Raw genomic sequence first — 24,822 nt, 5'->3', positions numbered from 1 at the left:
CTAGAGGCGGCAATACTTTAGGTGATCTCACAATGCAGACATACAGCCGCCTGTCTCAACTAGGGGTGCCTTCTGGCTTCTTCAGACGTGTCTCAAAAGTTTCACATTGTCATGCCTCCAGTGAAAAGAGTGCTTCTGATGCGAACGGGGGCTCCTGATGTGAAAAACAGGGACTCTTATGTGAAGAGGGTGAGAGGGGCTCCTAATAAGAAGGTGGGCTCTTAATGTAAAGGGGAGCTCTGATGTGAAAAAGTTGACTCTGATGTGAAGCAGAATGTGAACTTCACATTTTTTTGCTTGGGTTTCCCCCTTAAAAACCATACCTGGCCCCTTATATCGGATAAGGGTCTGGTATGGATTTTGGTGGGATCACACACTATTTTTTATATTTACGGTTTTTACATTTGAGACTGGGGTGCCCCAAGGCTGAAAACAGGTTGAGAAACACTGGGCTACAGAGCAGGAAGTGCCCTGCTATATTTCGGGTTGCATTAAAGACAAAAGGGGAACATGCCAGGGTACTTCTAGGGCACAATAAAAAAAACTACTAGATGTTCCCTATAAGGCAACAAATGATCACTTTTTGATTTCAGGCGCACTTTAGGAAATATGCAGAACACAAGCTTGTAAAAATGTGAAAGTCCCATAAAAATTACTTTCGGGTAAACAGTGCAATATTCACTGGAAATATGCGCTCCGTGTAAATACGCTATACATTCCCTTTAGGTCTTGGTGCCTCCCCATGAAAGCCTCCGGTAATTGCTGCTTGTGATTTGCCTCTGAAGATTTGAACCCGTATTTCTCACGCTCTGGAATTCAGTCTTCTGACCTCTCGCGTGCCGATGCTAATTGAATGGAGTCAGTAATGTATTTTGTAGCCTTAGCTACAGTCCCTAGTTTAGGAAACATGTCCCTGGAAATATTTATGTGCTCTTGATAATTAAAGTATGACTATGGGCACCATAAAATATGACATACAGTATATGGAGTACTATTCTGTATTACTATGTGATGTATTGCTGGGATTTGTAGTCCTCTATCACTGATGGTATTATTCTGCATTGCTGTATAATGTATTGCTGGGATTTGTAGTCCTCTATAGCTGATGGTATTATTATAATGCTATCAGCTATAGAGGACTACAAATCTCAGCAATACATTATGCAGCAATGCAGAATAATACCATCAGCTATAGAACACTACAAATCCCAGCAATACATTATGCAGCAATGCAGAATAATACCATCAGCTATAGAACACTACAAATCCCAGTAATACATTATGCAGCAATGCAGAATAATACCATCAGCTATAGAACACTACAAATCTCAGCAATACATTATGCAGCAATGCAGAATAATAAGTTGCTACATACTTTGTACTGCTCCTGATGTCTCCAGCGGAGGGTCTCAGGAGGGGTGCAGAGAGTCTCAGGAGGGGTGTGAATGATCTCAGGAGGGGTCTGTAGGGTTTTAAAAGGGGTCCACAGGGTCTCAAGAGTTGTCCGGAGGGTCTCAGGAAGGGTGCAGAGGGTCTCAGCAGGAGGAGATGTGCGAATGGCAGAACCACTATAAGCAGCACTGTGTGGTTCTCAAAAAGGCTGCTGCAAGGTCCCCAGCAAGTGCAGGACCTCAGGCAGCCACTTCAGTTTAAAAATGTAAAGCGCCAGTATCAGTGTTTAGTATCGGTTGGTCAGGTGGATGAGTCTAGCAGCTGCATCCATGATAGACTGAAGGGGGGATAGCCTGTGTAGTGGAAAGCCAATGAGGAGGGAGTTGCAATAGTCAAGACGAGAGATAACAAGGGAGTGTATGAGTGGTTTCAGTGATGAGGAAGGGCCGTATTTGTAGAGGCCTCTTTAATCACACAATTACATGCAGCATCATTTTAGATACCTGGAAAGTCTTTCACTTTCTCCACCAACCTATGATTCTTCAACGCCAGATTTCAACCAGCAGAGATTTCTCAAGAACCCAAAGCCCTGCCCTTCAGTGAGTCATCCCAGTACGAGACATCCCAGTACGAGACATCCCAGTACGAGACATCCCAGTACGAGACATCCCAGTATGAGACATCAGAGTACGAGAAGCATCTGACACGGGACAGATCTCACCATACTGGTGACCGAGAAATCTCCGGGGGACTGGAAAACAGAGCAAGAGGAATCTTATTATCCTGCTGCCCTCTACTGGTCACTATGATTTATTCTCACTATTGCTCGATAGACATGTAAGCTGCAGAAAAATTTGATTCGGATCCGAAATTCGATTTGGTTCGGGTTTCGTATTCGGGGGAAATCCAAATTTTCTTTATTTTCGGATGGGTTTATGAATATTCATTGCGACTACCACAGAAAGCCATATACAGATATTAATACTAAAGCTGAGGCTCCCAGCAGGGGCGTCCCGAGGCCAGGTGTCACCCGGAGCGGAGAAGGGGGAACACCCCGCCGTGATGTCATCACGGGCGGTCGTCTTATTGACACCTGCTGGAGGCCATCTTGGTGATGGACGCCGGCAGAGAGAGGAAGGAACGTTCACCCAGCGGGTCCCTTCCTCTCTCCTGAAACTGTCGGGCTCTCGGTCCATGACCGAGTGCCCGACTTTTCATAGGGGGTGCACCAAAATGACTGTGAGTCATTTTGGTGTCACCCCTCCAATGGTAGTACTCAGGTGCGGGCCGCACCCCCCTTGTGACGCCACTGACTCCCAGACCCGAATGGCATTCAGGATCCGAATTTCTGAATTGCATTGGGGAGTAGGCATGGGCTCGATGTTCGAGTTGAGCATGAGTTCGACTCGAACATCAGCAGTTCAGGTGTTTGGCGAACACACAAACTGTCAGGGCGTTCAGTGGGCTGTTCGCCTGCGGATCACCCCATAAGGCACTATGCACCGCACAGTGCCTTGTGAGTCCTGATTGGCTAAAGCCTTGCACCTGACCGCAAGTCAGGTGCAAGACTTTGCCCAATCAGGGCACGGTACTCTGTAAAGGTGCCCATACACCTTACGATTATCGTACGATAATCATATGCGATCGACTTTTCGTACGACAATCGTAACGTGTGAATAGAGTGCCCGACCGATAGCACTGTACAATCGTACGACTTTTGACGGTCAAGCATGTTTGAAAACTTTGGTTGATCGTACGATGTTCGCATGGTTGGTGGCGTTTCCGTCCGTCAAAAGTCGTACGATTAACACTGCGCATGCGCAAACGAAAATAATTGCGGTCAATTACCGCAAGTCGTCCAGGTGTTTTTTTCTAACTACCGCTGATTGAACCTTGCGATAATCGGGGCAGGATGGGGCCGTCGTACAAAAATCGTACGACGGTTCAATCATCGGACGAAAAGTTTCGTCCGATAATCGTAAGGTGTATGGGCACCTTAAGAGCCATGATTGAGTAAAGTCATGATGACTTCGACCAATCATGGCTCACCTGTGAGATGCCGTACATCAGTAAACAGTTGTCACCGCTAGCTCCGCCCAGGGCCGGATTTACTCTCCCTGCCGCCCCAGGGCCAGGTTCCGCCGAGATCACATGTAAACGAAAAATCGGCTTCCCTCACTCTAGATTTAGTCCTGCTTGTAGAAATGTAGAGAGGGCAACTTACCGCTCACGCTTTTTTTTTTTACCAGGCCTAAAGGGTCTGGTATTGTTGGGAGGGGGAACAAAACCTGTGGGTTGAGAAGTGGGTCGCAACTCACTGTTGAGTGGGTCGCAGCATCCACTTCTGCTGCGCTAGGTGAGAGGCTCCTCAGCCTCCTCCTAGGCTTTTCTATCCACAGCCGCAGCTGTCCTCCTGCCTCCCATACAATGTGAGCTCTGCAGGAGGTGGGCATCTAAGCAGTGCTGGGGCTGAGAAGGCTGCATGGAGACAGAGCAAGTAGCAGGGGCTGGGGAGGGCTTGTATTCTTGTGAGTGTGCTTCTATTTTTAGTCCCAAGTCCAGCGCTTTACTAATTCTGGAGTCCAGCGCTCCGTTGGAGGTAACCACAACTTGGCAAATGTTACCAAGTGTTTTTTTCATTGATTCCTGTCCCCCAGGGCTGTACCCGGATCCCCATACCCTGTTTATAGCCAATAAAGTGCATATAAGCCTTCAAAATGGGGTCATTTGATTTTCAAAGTTGTAACCCCATAGACTTACATTGAGTTTGTGTTCAAATTCCAACTTTTTCCATGTTCTAAAGTTCGAATTCGAACCGAACTCAGGTGTGTTCGGCCCATCACTATTGGGGAGCTCCTGAATGCCATTCGGGTCTGGGAGCCATATACATATATTACTAAAGCTGAGGCTCCCAGACCCAAATGGCATTCGGGAGCTCCTCAATGCAATTCGGAAATTCGGATCCTGATTCCCATTCGGTTCTGGGAGCCTCAGCTTTAGTATTATATGTATATAGTGTATATGGCTCTCATACTGCCCTAATGAAAATTAGTGTTCAGACCCATTCGGATGCATTAAATCGAAAAACACATCTGATTGCCCAGAAAAGTAACATGCTCGAATCAGTTTAGTTTTTGAACGAAATTGGGGCGGGATCCGAAATTCGGAAACGGAAATTCAGATTGGGACCGATTCGCATGCATTGGGATTCTGAAATACGGATGTGGGTAATCGTCTGAATTTTGATTCGGAATGAAACGAACCGCACATGTCTATTGCTTGATGACACGCCTAGTATGTACAGAGCAGGATTATAATCCGTATGGGTAAGTTCACTTTGCCAAGCAATTTTGGAAAATGGAATTAGCCGCTCATTTGCGAATTTGTGAGCGCAGTTCAAAATCCATATTGCAGGGCTGCGGTAAATGGCAGTATGGGGTAGGGATAGTTCACCTGTAGCGGCGGAGCGTTGGCGGACAAACTACAATCTCATTACAAAAATAGTAAACTAAACATGAGACTGTAGTCCATCCCGGGAGTGAGCCTGGAGCGGTGACTACTTTACAATACACACGGGAACCATGGGGAACAAAAGTAGCCCCCCTCCAGAAGGAAGGACAGTGTCGGCACCAATTCAGAGATGATTTGAGGATCTACAGCCGAGTGATACACAAATAAGATGCATTGTTGTTAATAGTTAAGGTACATGAATGTATTTTTAAGATTTAACTCCTGAGTTTAGTGCCACTATAAGACTTTGTATATCAAGTTGACCCAGTGCCGTCACAAGGGGGGTGCGGCCTGCACCCGGGTGACACCATTGCAGGGTGATAGTCATTTTGGTGTCACCCCCTCTAATCAGTCGGGCAGTCGGTCATGGACCAAGAGCCCCACAGTGTCAGAAGAGAGGAGGGGACCCGGCGGCATACCTCATCTCGCGGGGGAACGTCCCCTTCTTTCTCTGCCGGTGTCCATCACCAAGATGGCAGCTGGCAGGCGTCAATCAGATGGCATCATGTGCGTGATGACGATACGGCGGGGTGTCACCTGGTCTGGAGACTGGGTGACACCAGGCCTAGGGACGCCCCTGAGTTGACCATCACCAGAATATCACATTCCATACTTGTCCTTAGTCTGGGTTACCTACATTTGATCCACCAGGTGGCGCCATAAGACCACACATTGCGAAGATTCCAGGACTGATACAAAGTATCCAGCCAACCAGCTGTATCTTTGCTGTATCTATGGTGACGTCTGGTTGTTGTGGGTGAGAGGACAGAGCTGCATGATTGTGGACAGGTTCTCCTCTGCTGGGTACAGGTTAGTATATAGATGCATGGGAGTATACAGCGCCTACAACAGGGCAGACACATACAAGTTGTACTGAATTTCTAGCAAGTTCTAAGGCACATTGCAAATAAAAAATTATTTATGGAAAGAAAAAATGTTGCAAATGTTGCACAGGGTACTGTGGCACCATATAGACCAGGCTCTTTGCATTGGGACTGCATTAGGCAAAGTTGAGTTTGGGTGGCGTGAGTCTGTAATAAAAATGTGGTGTTGGGGGGGAGGGGTTAGCGCTTTATTATTTCATGTAATCTTAGATTGTATTATCAGAATAACTCTACTATGTATTCCTATTACAGTGCTGGTGATATAATAGGTTTAGTCCCCGTTCACACATTGGCGGGAACGCGTGCACAAAAGTAGCTTTAATGCAAACGTGCAACATGCTTGCGGTGCCATTGCTGGTTAATGCCACCCCAAACATGACCTTGCAAATGCGCTTTTTCCCCTGAGAACAAACATGGAACACATGTTGCAACATTTGCTACATGCGTAACTTTTGATCTGTGTTTGTCACATGTTCAGCATTGATTGAGATAAATGGGGATTGCTAAATGCAGGAAACAAATGCTTGGGAATTCACAGGAACGCATGTCACTGCAGCGTGTGCCCCCACAACGTCAATTTCTGAATGGGACCTTAAAGTGACATTAAAGGCTCCTCCCCCAATGTTAGTGTAAGGACTTGCCTTAAATGATGTCTCCTGATCTGATCATCTTCTTCTTTACTGTAGTTTTTAGCTGTCCCTCCAGCACTGGTGCCGGTCTCCGATCCAGCGCTGACTCCTCTGTCCTCCTCTTCTCTGATGTCCCACGGAGTCTGTGCGGGTGCATGCTGTCCATAGACTTACCTTGTGTCTCTCCTCGTCTCCCGGCCGAACATCTGAATTCCCGCCCCAAGATCCTTTGCTGCCGCCCGACAAATTTTCAGATGTTCGGACTAGAGCGCACTGCGGAGACACAGGTAAGTATTAACCCTTTCAAAAAGTTTTGCATATATCTACAGCTTGCTAGCCATAGATGGATATATGCAAAAACAAATGAGGGTTTAATAACCCTTTAAGTCACCATGACACCTAGGCATACCGGGAATGCGCATCGCATTTGCGTGTGTTTGTGCATGTTTTTAATGGGTTCCTGCATGTGTGACAAACACACGAAAGTTGTGCGTGTAGGAAAATCTACAACATGGGTTCCGGGTTTGTGCACATTTTAAGGCGCACAAACATAGGGGAAAAACACATTATTGCCCAGCCACACTTGGGGGGTGTCATTAACTGGTAAAAGCACAGCAAGTGCGTTTCGTAAGCATGCATCAAAGCACGTAGTTTTGTGTTCACAGAATGCTCGGGTGTGAATGAGGACTTAAAAGGAACTTCACTTTTATCTTAAATTATAACAAAGACACTTTTAGAAATGTTTAGTAATGACAATCTACAATCACATACTTCTAGATAATTGCCGGCTTTGTATTCTTTGCATACCTCGTTTTTCTCTTCCGCCCCATTCTTCTCATGGCGGTCATTTTTACTAAGGGCAGATGAATCCATCTCCCTTTACTTCCTGGAAGTCTGCCTGTTGGACAGTCCATATCATCTCTGCAGAAAAAAATGCCTTTCCCAGAGATCTTGTGAGATTTTGCAGCTTACAGATGAGGTTTCCCAGGAAAGCACTGATGATGTAGTCTTCCCAGGATGCATATGTGGGGCCAGGGCTACATCACCGATGCCTCACTCAACCAGGAAGTGGAAAAACAGCAACAAAAAGCAAAATGTGTTTGTTTAAGTAATGAATGTAAGATGATTTATCAGTTAACACCTAGCGCCAAGAAAAGAATCCCATTGCGAGGGTTAACTGCTTGTTTATGTCTAGGGGTATTGTGTACAGTACTTTTACTTACCTGATCCCCGCTCCTGGTGGCTCCAAGATCGGTGTCCACAGCCTCTTCCCCCCTCTGCTCCAGTCGTCAGAGGCCCGGTGATGTCATCACGTACAATGCTGGGTCTATAGACCTGTATTATACATATGGATGCCAAGGGACAGTCCACAAGCTGGTGTGTAGGGAGGTGAGTGCCAACTGCCGGGGAGTGGGGATCAGGTAAGTAAAAGTCCTTTACATATTACCTCCAGACAAAACCAAGCAGTTAACCCTTTCAATGCATGGGGTAGTGGCCCCACTGCAAGGGTCATATTCTAATTTCCCTGCAGATGCTGTATGTAAACGTATAATAAAGTCCGGTCATATCATTCTGGTGAGCGGACCTGCGATAGGCACAGAGGAGGATCACTGAGGTGGATTGAGAAGGGGATGGGCACGTTTTGGACAAACAATACTTGATCTGGAACACTGAGTGAATAAGGACTGATATGTGAATACACAGGAAGTGGATCATCACTGGGTACTTGGAATACATATGTTTGTGGATATTTTCAGATATCGCAGACTTTATGAGCTTCACGTATAAAAGTTCCACCCAGCTATGCCATTCGCACAGCACCAGTGCCGCTAGATGGCGCTGATTAGTATAAGTAATTCCTATGCTCCTCAGCGCCATCTAGGAGAGCCAGCGCCGTGCAAGCGGCATAGCTGGGTGGAACTTTTATACATGAAGCCCCAAGTGTTCAATATTTTTGTTTGGTTTGTTTGTATTTTTGTATTGTTTGGTATGACACATTATTACATTGTATCATTTTGGACACATTCATTTTTGTCAAACTCAGAGTAGCATCAAGGTCGGGTTAGGGCGGCTCTGGGCATGTTGTCAGACATTATTATATGGTATCTTTTTTAATATGTTTGACGAACTTGGATTAGGCACTGGGCATATTGTGATATTTTATTACATTGTATAATGTTTTATATGTTTGCCATTTTTGGCACGTTTGGAGCAGGATCGAGGTCGGGGGAGGTGCTGGGCATATTGTGACACATTATTACATTGTATAATTTTTATAGGTTTGATTGTTGAAATTTGTGGCACATTTAGGCTAGGTTCAGATATCGGCAATCCTGGGATCCGCCTCCCGGGACCACGTGATCGTGCACAATTGCACACAGTGGTTGCCCCACGGCCCCATTGATTTCAATGCCTTTTTTGACGACACACCTCGCGCTGCTTTTTTATCCGCGATTGTGTTCAATTGCACAGGCGGTATTGTGGTGGGAAAATAATGGCACTGCCAGTGCAATCGGCGGTGGTGGGCAATTCCGTGACCGCGCAGCCATCTGCACGGTTTCGTGCACGATTGCCACGTGGTCACGGATCGCCATAGTGTGAACCTAGCCTTCGACTAGAATCGAGGTTGGGTTAGGCGCTGGACATATTGTGACACATTATTACATAATTTCATTTTTGATACATTTGACATTTTTTGGCACATTCAGAGTCAAATCGAGGATGGGTTGGGATGGGTTGGGCACTGGTCGGGGAAAGCACCGGGCATATTGTGATACATTATGACATCATATCATTTCCTATATTATGTTTGATGTTTGACATTTTTGGCACATTTAGAGTCAGATCGAGGTCAGGGGAAACGCTGGGCATATTTTTGACAGATTATTACATTTTACAATTTTTGAGATATTTGATGTTTGACATTTTTTGCACATTAGGAGTAGGATAGAGGTCGCGTAAGGCACTGAGCATATTGTGGCACAGTGTTACATCCAGGGCTGGATTTCCCACAAGTCCAACCAAGGCCCGGCCTTGGGGCAGCAGGGAGTAGAGGGGCAGCAGGGGTGTGGAATTCCTATCTCCTGATGCCCGGGACATGCAGTCCTGGGCGGGTAGTTGTTTTCTACATTTAGCCCTGCTTAGGGCAAGCAGAGCTTAATGTACAGCAGGGAGGCCGTCACTTATTTTGTACAAGTGATCCCGGCGATGTCGCCGAGATCACTTGTATGCAGCCTGCAGGTATGCCATGCCATTTTCCATGGGGGGGGGTTTGGTGGGGAGGGGGGCGCATTGAGAAACCTGGCCTTGGGGCAGCAGAGAGAGTGAATCCGGCCCTGGTCACATCGTGTTATTTTTTATATGTTTGACATTTTTTTGGCACATTTAGTGTAGGATGAAGGTTGGGTTTGGCATTGTGCATATTGTGATAGATTATTACATTGCATAATTTTTGATATGTTTGACACTTTTGGTAGGACATTTAGAGTAGGGCTGAGGTCAGGAGAAGTGCTGCTCATATTGCGACACATTATTGCATAATATCATTTTTCATATGTTTAATGTTTGACATATTTTGGCACATTGAGAGTAGGATAGAGGTTGGGTTAGGCATTGGGCATATTGTGATACATTATTACATCCTATCATTTTTTATGTTAGATATTTTTGGTACATACAGGCCCGTATTCCCCATACAGGCGTGTATTCCATACAGATTTGAATGGAAACGCGCTGACCAGCGTGTTTTTGAGCATTTTAAATTAATTTTCAGCGCTGAAACGCAAATAAACACGCCCTTTTAAAATTTGCACAGAAACTGCGCTAAAACGCATCCGCCCTGGTGTGAAGGGCCTTAGAGTAGGATTGATGTTGGGTTAGGCACTGGGCATAGTGTGACACATTATTACATCGTATCATTTTTCACATGTTAGATATTTCTGGTACACTAAGAGTAGGATTGAGGTCGGGTTAGGCACTGGGCATAGTGTGACACATTATTACATTGTATCTTTTGCTATATTTTAGATATTTTTGGTACATTTAGAGTAGGATTGAGGTCGGGTTAGGCACTGGGCATAGTGTGACACATTATTACATCGTATCATTTTTGATACGTTTGTCATTTTTGGTACATTTAGAGTAGGATCGAGGGCAGAGGATGCATTGGGCACATTGTTATACATGATTATATCATATCCTTTTTTTATCTATTTGATGTGTGACATTTTTGGCACATTTAGAGTAGGTCGGGGGAAGCACTGAGCATATTGTGACACATTATTTACATCATATGATTGTTGGGTTTAGTCACAGCTGCTATGGGTGAGGGGGAAGCGCTGAGAGTTTTTGATCGGAATCTTCCCTCTCAGATGACAAAGCTGACACTGCTGGACTCTATCAATGGGCCCACCGCCATCACACGTCTGTAAATCTAGTCCAGATTTTTCTGGGAAGCCAATGAAAAGCCCCTTTAAAGTGCCATTTCCCGTGCAGCACAGTAACACGTCGGCAGCTCAGAAGTCGGCTCACAGGCGAGTCTTTCAGGACGAAGAAAACATGAAAGCATAATGAATTTTTGTTGGCGGGCCTGGCCGGGGATGGACCACTTCCCTTCCTGTCCCCTCAACTGTTCGCCAATTACAGGAGCTGCCAAACAGGACTGGATTTGATCCTGATTCATAAAAGATGTGATTCTTCCCGGAGCAGCCCCGAATGACGACACGTTTCCCTCTCGGGCTGCTGGTCAAAGATTTCTTTTTTATTATAGCAAATAGAACTGAAATCGAGTATCCACCTGCTCAGTACGGAATACAGTTCTGCTAAGAAATAGATCAGGAACACCGTCCTGTCACATTTAGGCCCCATTCACATTGTTGGGTTGCAAGAACATGCATGGGAATGTGCGCGTTCTTGCGATTTGATAATGTGAATGCGGCCACAACGCACAGTACCATGCTACTTGCAATGATGCGATGCGGTATCATTCATTCTGAATTCTGGTGTGAATTCATTATGAATAACATGCTAATGGATGTGTGTTGCAACACAGAAATGCTGTAGGACCGGGCCATTTTTTAAGTGCAATTACGTTTTTTGTTTTTTTTAGAGAGGTGAACAATCACTGCCGCAGGACTGGGGATGAGGTGAGCATTTCTTCTTTAATTTCGCTCTTACGTCAAAACAAGCAGTTAACCCTTGCCGTGCGGGGGTTGCACCACTGCAAGGGTTAACTATAAAATCCTGGAGCTCTTCTTTAAGGGTTTGCTTTGTAAAGTGCTTACTTTCTGATGCATTCAGGTTGCATGTGAGATCTTTTGAAGATTCTCGTCAATAAGTTTATTCAGAATTATGTTTGTAGTTGACCTTCTCCTGAGCTACATTAACCTTCTTCCAACTACTTTTGCATTCCTATTGATCTGTACAAAAGCAGTTCTGAAGTGTACAGAATCCAGTGTATTCCAGCCCTGACTGTGAGGAACGAAGCTCGCTGAGACATAATGGCATATAAACAGTAACAAAACGGGGCTTTTTAGCCCTTAGCCGTTACCCTAAGGAGAACTATGGGGAAAAGCCCTGACCCCATAGTTCTCCTTTAACTACGGCTGATTTCAGCCGTACATCGGCTGCCTTCGGCTGCACTTCGGTCAGCCGAACATGCTCTACATGTTCGGCTGACCGAAGTGCAGAAGGACTTGGACTCAGCCGATCCAACATCTGGAACGGCTGAGCCAAAGCTCCGGCAGCTCACTCGCTTCTGTTCACCCCTTTTCACATAGAGACCATAGAGAATTCAGTATTCAGCGCTGCGGTACTTTGACATTTATTCCGTCGTGCAACGCTGTACTGAAATTAATTTTATACAATTTTTTAGGGACAGATGGAGCTTTCTTTTGGTGGTATTTATTCACCACTGGGGTTTTTATTTTTTACTATATTAAGGAAAAATTACTGAAATTTAAAAAAACTAAATTGTTCCCCCTATATTAAATGATAAAACATTTATTATTACCCAATTTCTTGCTAAAATATAAAAGACGGGGTCACGCCGGGTAAAAAGACACCAAACATGTCAAGCCTTAAAATTGCGTGCCTAAAAAAAACCTAAAAAACCGATAGTAGCCAAAATTGGCCATAGGCGACGCTTTTGAAAGCTGTTACCACTCATCAGTTTAGTGTTATCAGTGATTGATGGCCCTAAAATGATTGCTCTCACTGCGACATTCGCGGCGATATGTAACGTGCGTAGCGCAATTGTCGTTTCCGCGCGATGGTGCACCGGACTCATGTTTACGTTTATATGTGCGTAAACGTGGGGGTGGGAGACTTAAACATTTTGGGGTTTTTTTAAAAACTTTTTTAATATTCTTTTTTTATATATATATATATATATATTAAACAGCCGGTAACGGCTCTATGCATTGCACGGGTTTTTTCTGCCCCCTAGCACGCGCGTGAGCAGCAGAAAAAAAATGCTGCCTGGAGACGGCAACCCGCCAATGCAGCTGTGCCGTCCGTCCGTCCGTTTTTTTTTCAACAGGTAGATGGCAACTGGTTAAAAAATTTAAATAATTAGTTACATTAAAAAATATATAAAGATTATTTTACAACAAAGAAACAAACAAAGGGGTGGAGCAAGCAGTGACAGCTAACTCCGCCCATCTGTTTCCTATTGGCCGACACCTGCTCCGCCCAGTTGTTTACTTAACAGTTCAGTGTCCCCAGATGTCATTTGCAAGGCGAAAGGCCGGACTTCAGCAGGCCGCTCGCCCCGCTTCGGCTGTCACTTTGGCTCAGTCGAGCTGAAGCATATGCCTTCGGCTCGGCCGCCTTCGGCTGCTGTACAAGCTATAGTGAATACCCCGTACAGCAGACCTTCACTTCCACTGAACCGAAGGACTCCGACGGCCGAAGAGAGCCGAAGGATCCAGCCGAAGCTACGGCTGGATCCTTCGGCTCCTACGTGAATAACCGCCTAGATATTTATTGATTTAACATAAAATGCAGATAACTATAACATGATTAAATTCCATCAAAACGCCATGTGAGCTAAATTCATGAAGGACGTTACAAAAGGCCAAGGCAGCATAAAACACACACACATAACACATATATGTATATGTCCACAGAATTTGTAACCGCAGAAAACTTCCGTTGTTTCCACAAGCCCTTTTCTGCGGTGTGGAAGCTGCTCCATGGTCCTCGTAAGTGGTCTACGCGTTTCACCCCAAAAGGGTCTTCCTCAGTACCAGCAATCCATGTAAAACTTGTATATAGCTCAGTCATGTATCACCATAAAAGAAGGGCCAACCAAGGAAAGTGTCTATGCCGGGGGGTCACGGAGGAGAGAAACCAACCAACACACCCAACTATTAAATGGCAATTCTCAATGCTCGATCATCAAAGGACGGATGGTTAATAAGTGAATCAGAAACCTCAGTTCTGTAAAGGGAAGGTGGAAGTGCTAACAGTGTTGTTCCTCTGTGTAACAGACTCACGCAGTGTCTCCTAGTTTAGCTCTATTATACAGAGTTACTGAACTGAGGTTTCTGATTTTCAATGACACATCTATTCAATATGGGTTTGAGTTTATAATTTTTTAACGCGTTTCGGGAGCTCATACAAACACTCCATTCATTAGGGCGGACATGTATCAGGACTGTGATGGCTTGAAATTGGATATTGTTTTGTTCGGTGTGTGAGGAGGCATAGAACTCTTCAGCAGCTGGTTTGGCAGGTTCTTATTTCTGTTTGTATCCTTGTAAGGAAGATTCACCATCTCTACTTGTCCTGATCATCACCAACGTCACCAGGAATGAAGTTTAAGAGTAAATCTAAAATTTTGAGTAGCCACCAGAACAGGAAATCTTCTAACGAGGACAACGAGGACACTAAGAGGGGATTTCCCTCACATTGGAAAGATACCCTCTCACTTCCTGTTGAGTCAATCGGACAGGAAGTCAAAGAAAATCTCCTTAATGAGAAACAAATGACAAACAAACGCTGAGAGTGGTTTTAACCCTTCCCTGCTCTATCCTTCAATGGCTGAGATCTTCCTCTAACCTTGCTTGTTCCTGGTAGAAAAGATGAAGATTATAAACAAGGTCCTGGGCCTCGTATATGGAAAGATGGGAAACCTGATGAAAATACAAAATGGCAAAAGCTTTCATTTAGACTAGGGGTGGGCAAACTCCGGCACTCCAGCTGTGGTGGAACTACAAATCCCATAGAGCCATAGACATAGACTCCCAGAGGCAGATGCATCATGGGATTTGTAGTTTCACCGCAGCTAGAGGGCCGGCGTTTGCCCTGATTTATACTTTCGTGTGATTAAAGCCGGCGCTTAAGAGGTTAATCAAAGGAAAAAAAGAAATAGAAACTTTCTGCCAAAGAAACAATTTTTTCTCCTGAAAATGTTCCCGTTCCTATTTTGTAAGGTCGGGTTTATTCATCTGACCGAACATAATTTTGCTGGTCGGAAACAGAACTGTGCTTTTCATTTTCCTCTCCAGTAACTACTGAACTCAAATATCAGATGTGGGTCGACTGATCTCTAACGTGCAACTCAAACCCAAACTTTTTCTTCGTTTTGGACAGACTGGAGAGGTATTAGACCTCCGGTCATATTTATATTGCTGGCTGTGTCCCCATTCGGGAGATTCAGCCTCTCGATTGGTCCTGGTGAATGTTATCACTAAAAGTGACAGAATATCCAAAATTTTGGGTTGTCACCAGAACAGGAATAGAAGGGAAATCTTCCAATGAGGACACTAGTTCTGGTGACCCTGCTAACCATCAGAGATTTCCCTCTTTTTTTGGAAGGTTTTCCTCTCATTTCCTGTTTTTCCGATTAGACAGGAAGCGAAGGGAATTCTCACCAATGGGGAAAAAAGTCTGGCAGGGGTTATAACCCTTCCGTAAGTAGGGTATACACTGTATTTTATTTTAATTCAACCTGTGGGTTGAACAAAAAAAAACAGATTCCTCAATCCATGCTTAAGAGCATTAATAGACGAATCTCCCGCTGTCAGATTATCCGATCGGTACTTGAAGCTGATTGGCTGCAGCATGTTCCTGCAGCAAATGTCGATCTATCGATCGACTTATGATGGGGGAATAGGGTCACCAAAGGAGTAAATGTTGGCCAATTCCAGCTGAATAGGCCAAAATGCACTCTGTGTGTACCCAGATTTACTCTATCCAAAGCTAAGAAAATTAGTTTGGGCTTTAGTGCTACAGTACTTTAAAGTGGACCTTTACCCCAGGGGTGTAACAATAGCCATAGCAGCCCATGCGGCTGCTACGGGGCCTAGGGGTAGAAGGGGGATCCATGAAGGATTGCAGAAGTTGCTGTTGACCTTGTACTCCCTATGACATTTCCAATCAAAAAGAACTGACATCAGATGTATAGGAGGAAAGTATGCAGACAGCTCTCCTGCTACCTGTCACTTGATTTAGATTTTGAGGGGTCGCCGAGGGGGCCCCATCAACATTTTGCTATGGGGCCCCATGATCTGTATTTACACCCCTGCTTTACCCCCTTTCTCTAAAAATCGTATCAGAATCCAGCTTTCCATGCTGATATAAAATCATCTTACATTCATTAGTTATACAAACATATTTTTGTTTTGCTTATAATTATTGTTTTTTCACTTCCTGGTCCTCTTAGGCATTATCGATGTAATGTGCCCAAGCGTTACATCCTGGGAAGGTTACATCAGCAGAGCATTGCTGGGAAATCTCATCTGTAATCTCACAAGATCTCAGGGAAAGGCATTTTCCTTTCCTGAGATGATGTGCATGGTCACATGTCCTAGTCGCATGTGCCAGAAATCCAGGAAGTAAAGGGGGATGGATTAATCTGCCCTTAGTAAACATGGCCACTGTGAGAAGAATGGGGAGGAAAAGAAAAACAAGGTATGCAGAGAATACAAAACCGGCAATTATCTAGAAGTAAGTGTTTGTAGATTGTCATTACTAAACATTTCTAAAGGAGTGTTTGTTGTTATTTTAAAGATATGGGTAAAGCTCCAATTTAAACTTATAAATGCGTCTCCACTTACCTTTTTTTTTTACATTGGATAAAGTGCGGGAAGGGTGTCCTCTTGTCAGGGTGACACTTATTCCCCACATTCCTTGTCCCCGTCTCAAAGGGACAGGACATGAGGTTAAAACCAGCAGTGTCTCAGTTAGCAGTAACAACCTGACCTGAGTTTCTTATCCTATCCCACCATACTAAAAAATATCCCTATCTGTCCCTATTGGAAAGATTTCCCCTCACTTCCGGGTCCCTGTCACAGCCCTGATAAGTCAGAACCAGAGCTCAACAATCAATGGGGGGAGCATGAGCTTTGCTAAATTCAGAGCTATAGGTCTGACTCAGCAGGGGGAGTGTCGGACCTCTGCAGAGAGACCACTGCTTACTGTGCTGTGCAACCTGTCATGGAAAGCCTCCCCCCTGTGTAACCTGTAATTAACAGAGCTCCGCCTGTTAATTACAGGCAGAGCTTCATCCGGCTTTTGGCAGCTAACACAGTACAGGTCAGAGCTACAACAGCCTCTGAGTTGGAGTCAGAAGCTTGAGCTCTTTGGTGGTTTGGATCAATGGAAAAGCGCCATTGGTCCAAGCCGTCCAATCAAAAAAAAGAAAAAAAAACACTGGCAGCATCCATCTAGATGCCTCATCAGTGATGAGCATGTGAGGAAGAGGGAGGCTCCCTGTCTTCCTCCTCTGCACATTGGCCTCACCTGCCACTGACCTCACTGCACGTCCCTGGTATATAGCTATTTTAAACTGAGGGTTCAGTTGGGCTTTCCATCCATATTGATAACACGTAGCATGTAAAGGAATATGTTTTTATTGTTTTTGTCCTCCTTCTTGTTTCAGGCAACCTCTGACATGGGGAAGACCGAGAAGAAGGGAAAGAAGGGATCAAAGAAAAAGAAAGGAAGTAAAAAATCTCAGGAATCCAAAATGACGTTTGCCGAAGCTCTCCTGACCTATCAGTCAGTATCTTGTCCCCCGGGTGGGGTGACCCTTTACAATTTACATGATCAAATGCGGAGGGTTAGGGGAATGTGCTTGTTAGACTCAAATACACTAAAGTAGATCATATTCCTTGTTCTTTTATTTCTATCTACAACTTGTTGTTCATGTCATTGTCTCGTGAGCTGCAGATATTAGAAGGGGCGTCCAGAGGCCGTGTGACACCCGGAGCGGAGACCGTGTGACACCCCGCCGTGACGTCATTGCGCATGCGCGTGACATATGGGGGTTCCCAGTTCGAATCTTGGACAGGACAGAAGTTTGCATGTTCTCCCTGTGCTTGCGTGGGTTTCCCCCGGGTACTCTGGTTTCCTCCCACACTGCAAAGACATGCTGGTAGGTTAGGATTGGCTCCTGTCTGAACTGGCCATGTGTGCATGTGAGATAGGGACCTTAGATTGTAAGCTCCTTGAGGGCAGGGACTGATGTGAATGTGCAGTATGTAAAGCTCTGCGTAACATTGTCAGTGCTATATATATACAGGTGTAAAATAAGAGAGCTGTTGCAGAGGAGAAAATTATCTGATAAGACCCTGCAGTCCTATGGAGAAGCACCGTGAGGAGCTCACTGAATCTTTATCCTGGTGTTAGAGCTTTGTGAATTGAGCCTGTAGCATGAAACTGTGCGTCCATTGAACAGTAAGGCTCCATTCACACATGTGCTGCTACTCTTACCTGCAGCTTCCCAGCCTGCCTCCGGGACATCCCGCCGCCAGATCGTAGGGTATGGCCAGCCCGGAGCCGCCCGCTGCTTCTCCTCTATCTCTGCCGGCTGCACCACATATCACTGGGCCCCGGCCCCACCTCCTCTTCCAGGCAGCTCTCCCAGGCAAATTAGGCAGCCGTGAGGCCCCACGAGCAGCTGACTAATTCGCCTTAATAGGCAGCTGAGGCTGCCTCAGTTTGCCTGGCCTGGCTCGCCTCACTGATTTGGGGGCAGCGTTTTTTCCACCCCCCTGGAAAGTGCAGCCCAAGGCAAACGAGGCGTGCGGTGGATACGCCCCTGCATTAGACATGTGCAATTCGTTTCGTTCCAAAACTTCGGCCAATTTAGATATGAGCCAATTAATCTTTCAGCATGTCTTTGGAGTATAGGAGGAAACCGGAGTACCTGGAGGAAGCCACGCAGGCACAGGGAGAACATGCAAACTGACAGAATAAATTGAAAACAATATTTTGATGGGTTGTTCCATTTCTAATGGTCATCAGTTTACATTGTATAACCTACAGTGCTGCAAATGTGGTTCAGCACCAATTCTTGTTCTTGATTCCTATTAGGATCTTATGTAAACATGTCCAATGTTGGGTCAGGTTAAGTCAGGGTGTCAGCAGACAGTGGATGCAGCAAACGACAAACAGATGACAAGGGCGACAGGTACTGGGTTTGTTCCATCTATTCATGAGAGATCAAACAATGAGCGACCTATTACAATACCATCCCTCGTGAAATGAGGAAGTGATCATGTAAATGTTGATCAGCATACTCTTGACATGGAAACAATATGTGCATTGTGCGTTCATAACCCTGCACCGTAATTTTACTAGCATGGGGTGGTTGAACATGTAAGTTATTTCCGTCTATTCATCTCAATAAGAACATTTCCTCTCCCTAATCAGAGAGCTTTTATGGTTCACATTATAAGCTAAAAGATTTAAAGGAATATTCCACTTTTGACTGTAGTGTCCATATATCCTCTTCTACAAAATCCAAATTGGCTTCATGGTAAGAGTCTGGTTACTAGTGCAGGTCCTCCTTCATCTTCATGGTACGCGTCTGGTTACTAGTGAAGTTCCTCCTTCCTTTTCATGGTAATGAGTCTGGTTACTAGCAAAGGTCCTCTTTCTTCTTCATGGTAAGAGTCTCCTTACTAGTGAAGGTCCTCCTTCCTCTTCATGGCAAGAGTCTGGTTACTAGCGAAGGTCCTCCTTCATCTTCATGGTAAGAGTCTGGTTACTAGCGAAACTTCCTCTTCATGGTAAGAGTCTTGTTACTAATGAAGGTCCTCCTTCCCCTTCATGGTAAGAGTCTGGCTACTAGGGAAGGTCCTCCTTCCTCTTTATGGTAAGAGTCTGGCTACTGACGAAGGTCCTCCTTCATCTTCATGGTAAGAGTCTGGTTACTAGCGAAGGTCCTCCTTCCTCTTTATGGTAAGAGTCTGGTTACTAGCGAAGGTCCTCCTTCCTCTTCATGGTAAGCGTCTGGTTACTAGCGAAGGTCCTCCTTCCTTTTCATAGTAATGAGTCTGGTTACTAGCAAAGGTCCTCTTTCCTCTTCATGGTAAGAGTCTCCTTACTAGCGAAGGTCCTCCTTCCTCTTCATGGTAAGAGTCTTGTTACTAATGAAGGTCCTCCTTCCTCTTCATGGTAAGAGTCTGGTTACTAGCGAAGGTCCTCCTTCCTCTTCATGGTAAGAGTCTGACTACTAACGAAGGTCCTCCTTCCTCCTGATGGTAAGAGTCTGGTTGCTAGCGAAGGTCCTCCTTCCTCTTCATGGTAAGAGTCTGGCTACTAGCAAAGATCCTTCTTCCTCTTCTCCTATGGTGTGTGACAGGCCAAGTTACATTTTTTCTTGTCAAACATGTTGACATAATACTGACATAATTCTTTAGTGTCTGTATAATGTGAGTAGTGCATAGAGCATGTGAACCTTTGTTAACTTTAAAGAAGAACTATGGAAATTTAAAAAACTGTCCCGGGAAAAAAAAAACAATCAAACGATGGTGTTCTTGTTGGAGGATGTCCTCTTTCCACTTCCAGTTTCAGTGACAACTCAACATTTTGGATCTTCTCTTTCTTTCATCCAATGATAAGGGTCACCAGGAAAAACATGCATGGCAAATTGCTCTAGCAGAAAAAAGAACATGGAAGGGGGTCTAATCTTTCATCTCTCTGTCTAAATCTAAAAAAAAATGATTTACTTACCCTTTTATGGACATGAAGATCTTAAACAACATATCCTTGCAGAGGGTCCACCCCCTCACTGCAAGAGTTAAGTGCTTATTTTGTCTTGGGCGCTCATATAAAGCAGATCCCCAGTTCCACAGTTGTCTGCACTCACCTCTCTCCTCCTCTGCTGCCCTTGGTGTCCTCATGTCTAATGCAAGTCCGTGGACCTGCATAAGACATGATGACGTCAGTGGTCCTTAGACTGCCGGAGAGTAGAGACTGCGGGGACCGGTCTAGCACCTGGTAGGACTGATAATCCGGTGGGTTTATCTGCTTTATTTGAGTCCCCTAGGCCAAAATAGGCACTTAACCCTTGCAGTACAGGGGTAGCCCAACTGAAAAAGTAAGTTTTTTTTAATTCCTGGGGTTTGCCTTTAAGTTCTTAAAATTGTACCTAAAGCCATTGCTTTTCTAGTGTTGGATGGAGTGATGAAGAGTTAGACCACCTGCTAGACATATTCACCATCCATTTTTTCCTGGTAACCCTTATCACTGGATGGAAAGAAAGTGAAAATCCAAAATATTGAGTTGTCACTGAAACAGGGAGAGGACATCTTCCAACGGGGACACCATAGTCAAATTTTGATTGGTTTCCCTTCAGCAGTCTCTCTATGGGCCACCTTTCTATGTCGACTATGACAATACTGTCACTCATATTAACACATAGTATATCTAGTTCAAGGACAGGCAACAGAACTGTCAACATAGTCAGAACACTGTATTACTGGGGTAAAGTGCTGTATATTGGTCACCAGGGAAGGGCAGGGGGCAGCAGTGCAGGAAATTGACTCTTACCTTAATTTTCCAGCAAACTACTTGGTCAGTACTTAGTAGCTCTCCAGTCATTTTTAGCATATTATATCACTTTTTAATAGTAGTTGCTGCCAAATGGCAAATCATTGATTTCATAATGGAGAGAACAGCAGTCTTTGAGCCTTTTCTGATCCACATTCACAATGGAAACCTTCACTGCACTGTAAACGAGGGTTTTAGAATAAATTCCTTATGTGGACACCAATGTTTGCACAACTCTAATAATTCCTGTGAATAGTGAGAATCATTTGAATACAGTTCATTCTAGACATGCAAGCTCTAATGGAAATTTGGCAGCAGGGCACTGTAGATTCAATTTATGCCTCTAGAGGGCGCACCTACACATTTGTATACTGATATAAAGTATAAGCACAAAAACATGGCACAACAACCAAGTAAGAAAATAACTCTAATATCCCCAATGAACAGGAAACTAATTGATTGTGTTATATAACTTCCTGCAGAATTCAGATGAAGGAGTCTATGAATGAAGAGCTCTTTGCTGAGATGAAACAAATAGAAGAAAAGAATACGAGATACAAGGAAAGGGTATGTGTGATTATAAACTGTTATAAAATAAACTTTTAAAACTTTGGTGGGGTAAAGTGACTCTATCACAGTACTGAAGGGGGTTAAATATGACTACAATATATACATGTAATTTATGTGGAACCACTTTAATCCCTCTGAGATATTGCTAACATGAAGTTATGTTAAGACTACAAAACCAGTGTTGGTGACCAAGGTAGTTGCGCTAGGATATATGAAAAAATCAGAAACCAAAATACAGAAAAAATAGAAAAAGATATAATAATATCAAAAAATATGATCCAAATGATTATAATCCAGCTGCAGCAATATCTATCGAAGTGATCAATTGTGAGTGATCAAGCGCAGCACACTGGTTCACAATACAAAACCAGTGTTGTCACCCTAGGACAGGAAGTGTAATAAAAAGTAAACTAATGAAGCCACCACATCTAAGAACTGGTAAGCTACCATATAGTAAATAAGTTTAGATACACTTTAACCCTGTCTGCTCTCAAAATAAATTAAATTCACCTGCAAAAGCAGGATTATACTTACCTCTCCCATGTCTTCTATCTCTCTTCCTTTGTAGCACGGCAGTCTTCATTAGTGTCTTCGCTAGGGATGCACCGATTCTGATACTAGTATCGGTATCGGCGCCAATACTAAGTATTTGGGTGAGTACTCGTACTCGGCCAAATGCTCCGATACCTCCCCTGATACCGGAACTTCTGGTCAGAGGAAGATTATATATATTAGGGGTGCGGAAATTAACGATTAATCCATCGATTAATCGTAAAAAATTGTGTTCGATCAAAATTCTTTTGATCGGTACTCACCTCTCCGCCGGCTTCCGGGTCTTCCGAGAGTTCCGTCGGAGATCCGGTGACGTCACGGACATCAACGTCACCGGGCTCCTCCCCCTTCCCCAAGTGGCTCCATCGGCTAACGAAGGGAAGGGGGGAGGAGTCCGGAGACGTCGATGTCCATGACGTCACCGGACTCCTCCTTCCCTTCGTTAGCCGAGGAGTTCTGGTGGGGGGCGCGAGGGGGGGGGTTAAACTGGGGGTATTCTAATTTATATTATAATGTATTGCTTAGACTTGTAGCCCTGTATAGCTGGTGGTGTTCTGCATTGATGTATAATGATTATACAGCAATGCTGAATGCCACCAACTATGCAGGACTGCAAGTCCCAGTAATACATTATATTAAGTAGGGATGCACCTGTGCCAATACTGGGCATTTTCACAAGCACTCGTACTCGTGAAAATGACCTAATACTAAACGCAGATACCGGCACTGGTGAAACTACCAGGGCTGCATCAGTCACATTTGCGACTGGGTAGTTTGATCTCATGTAGTTGGATCTGTATGTGCGTTATAACTAATCGAAATGAATCGATTAAAAAAAATTTTGATTAATCGAACACCAAAATTTTAATCATTACCAGCCCTAATATATATATATATAAGAGAGAGGAGAGAGAGGAGTGAGAGAGAGAGAGAAATTGGTCCTAGGGGGACAACACTCACCGTACTGTGTATCTATGAAGGAGTAACGTTGTCACCCTAGGACAGAAATTATTTTATGACTACGGAACAGCTCCTCCTCTTTTAAATGTATATTTACCAAGCCAGAAGAGAGCATATGAATATATCTAAAGCAAATCACGTTATACTTGTTTAGTTTTTGGATGCACTAGGGCTTAGTTGGTGGATGGTAAGATGATGGTGATGACACCTTGGATAGGCTGGCTTTAGGACATGTCTATAAATGAGGTCCATTGTGTTATGCCGTCTATTTTATTTCCCCAGGCCCTTATTTAATACTTATCGGACCCTGGGCAAACATTTTCTTGCCCCCCCCCCCCCAGGAATTTCTCTCACCTCCCCAACACCAAGAAAGAAAAAAAAACATCACACATAGATCATGTTGCGCTAGGAATAGAAAACAGTGTATGATAGATTGCCAGCTGCAACAATGTGTGGTGAAAACACGTGTAAATGAGTAGCTAGTATGTTGCGCTAAGCCTTGATATACAAATTATGTGACATAAATTCACCTCTAATGGGTGCCTTGTGAAATTAATTTAAATAAATAGTGGTTATAAAATAAATACGTGAAAAACAGATGAATAGATATATAAAATATTGTGTATGTGATCAGTGAAAATAATTCTTATTAGATGGGAAGGCAATGGAAAATCAGACCAAAATATATATAAAAGAAGACCCGCTCTTCGAAACGCGTAGCCAGTTTTCAACTCCTTCACCCACCACCTCCGCCACTCGTTCCCACCCGTTGTACCCCACGGACGCACCGCTCGCTGCTTCGGGCGTGCCGCTCGTGCCCTCGAGCGGGGTAGTCCCAACCTGACCTCAACATCCACCTCCAAGCTAGCTTCCGCACTAGTGGTTTCCCCCGGACAATCCCGGCCTGACGGCTTCAACTGTTCACCGCAGCTCCCACGCACACACACACAAACACAGATCTCAGGTACACATCCACCAGCAGCTAGCACGTTTTAAACAGCCAAAAAATTTTTTTCTCCCAAACCCGAGCCGCCCCCTCAGATCCCAGCCACATTAAACGTCGGACCCAGTTCCCCTTTTGACATCTTAGTCTTTCCAGCACCAACGATTTACACATTAGCCTGCCCACCACCACCAGCAACCCTTTATCCAGACCACACCCTGGTAAGTCTCATTTGATTATTTTCTCCTGCTCAGTCACTACTTGGTAGTGCGCTTCTGCATTTTTTATGTTCTCTTTCCGGATGTGTGACTCCCCTGGGCGTGTGTGAGGCACCCGTACGCACGGCCTCACGTCCTCCAGTGAAGCCCGTGTGACACTTACATGTCACGCTACGCGGGCGGGGGAGGAGCTACACCTGTTCAGATCGCATAGGAAAATACGTTATGGCATTACGGCTGCTGCCATAACGTATTTTACTATGCGATCCGATCGGCAAGTTTCTGCGGGCTCAAGGGGCAGCTGCTTTGGGCCCCACAACCATGACTGGGCCCAGGGCAACTGCCCCCTTTGCCCCGCGTTAAAGACGGCCCTGTATTTC

General features: G+C 44.7%; 1 protein-coding gene across 1 annotated transcript in view; it reads left to right on the top strand.

The window, feature by feature from the left end:
- The first annotated feature begins 5,644 nt into the window (after positions 1-5,644).
- CCDC83 (coiled-coil domain containing 83) overlaps positions 5,645-24,822 on the top strand; it is a 35,341-nt gene continuing 16,163 nt past the window's right edge. The window contains exons 1-3 of the mRNA XM_018553241.1: positions 5,645-5,712; positions 17,301-17,419; positions 21,682-21,766. Coding sequence (XP_018408743.1) covers positions 17,313-17,419; positions 21,682-21,766 — 192 coding nt within the window. The 5' untranslated portion in view covers positions 5,645-5,712; positions 17,301-17,312. The remainder of the gene's footprint in view (positions 5,713-17,300; positions 17,420-21,681; positions 21,767-24,822) is intronic.

The sequence above is a fragment of the Nanorana parkeri genome, unplaced genomic scaffold, assembly GCF_000935625.1.
Source record: "Nanorana parkeri isolate BGI_ZX_2015 unplaced genomic scaffold, ASM93562v1 scaffold114, whole genome shotgun sequence".
Lineage (NCBI taxonomy): Eukaryota > Metazoa > Chordata > Amphibia > Anura > Dicroglossidae > Nanorana > Nanorana parkeri.
This window is presented reverse-complemented; position numbering and strand designations above follow the sequence as displayed.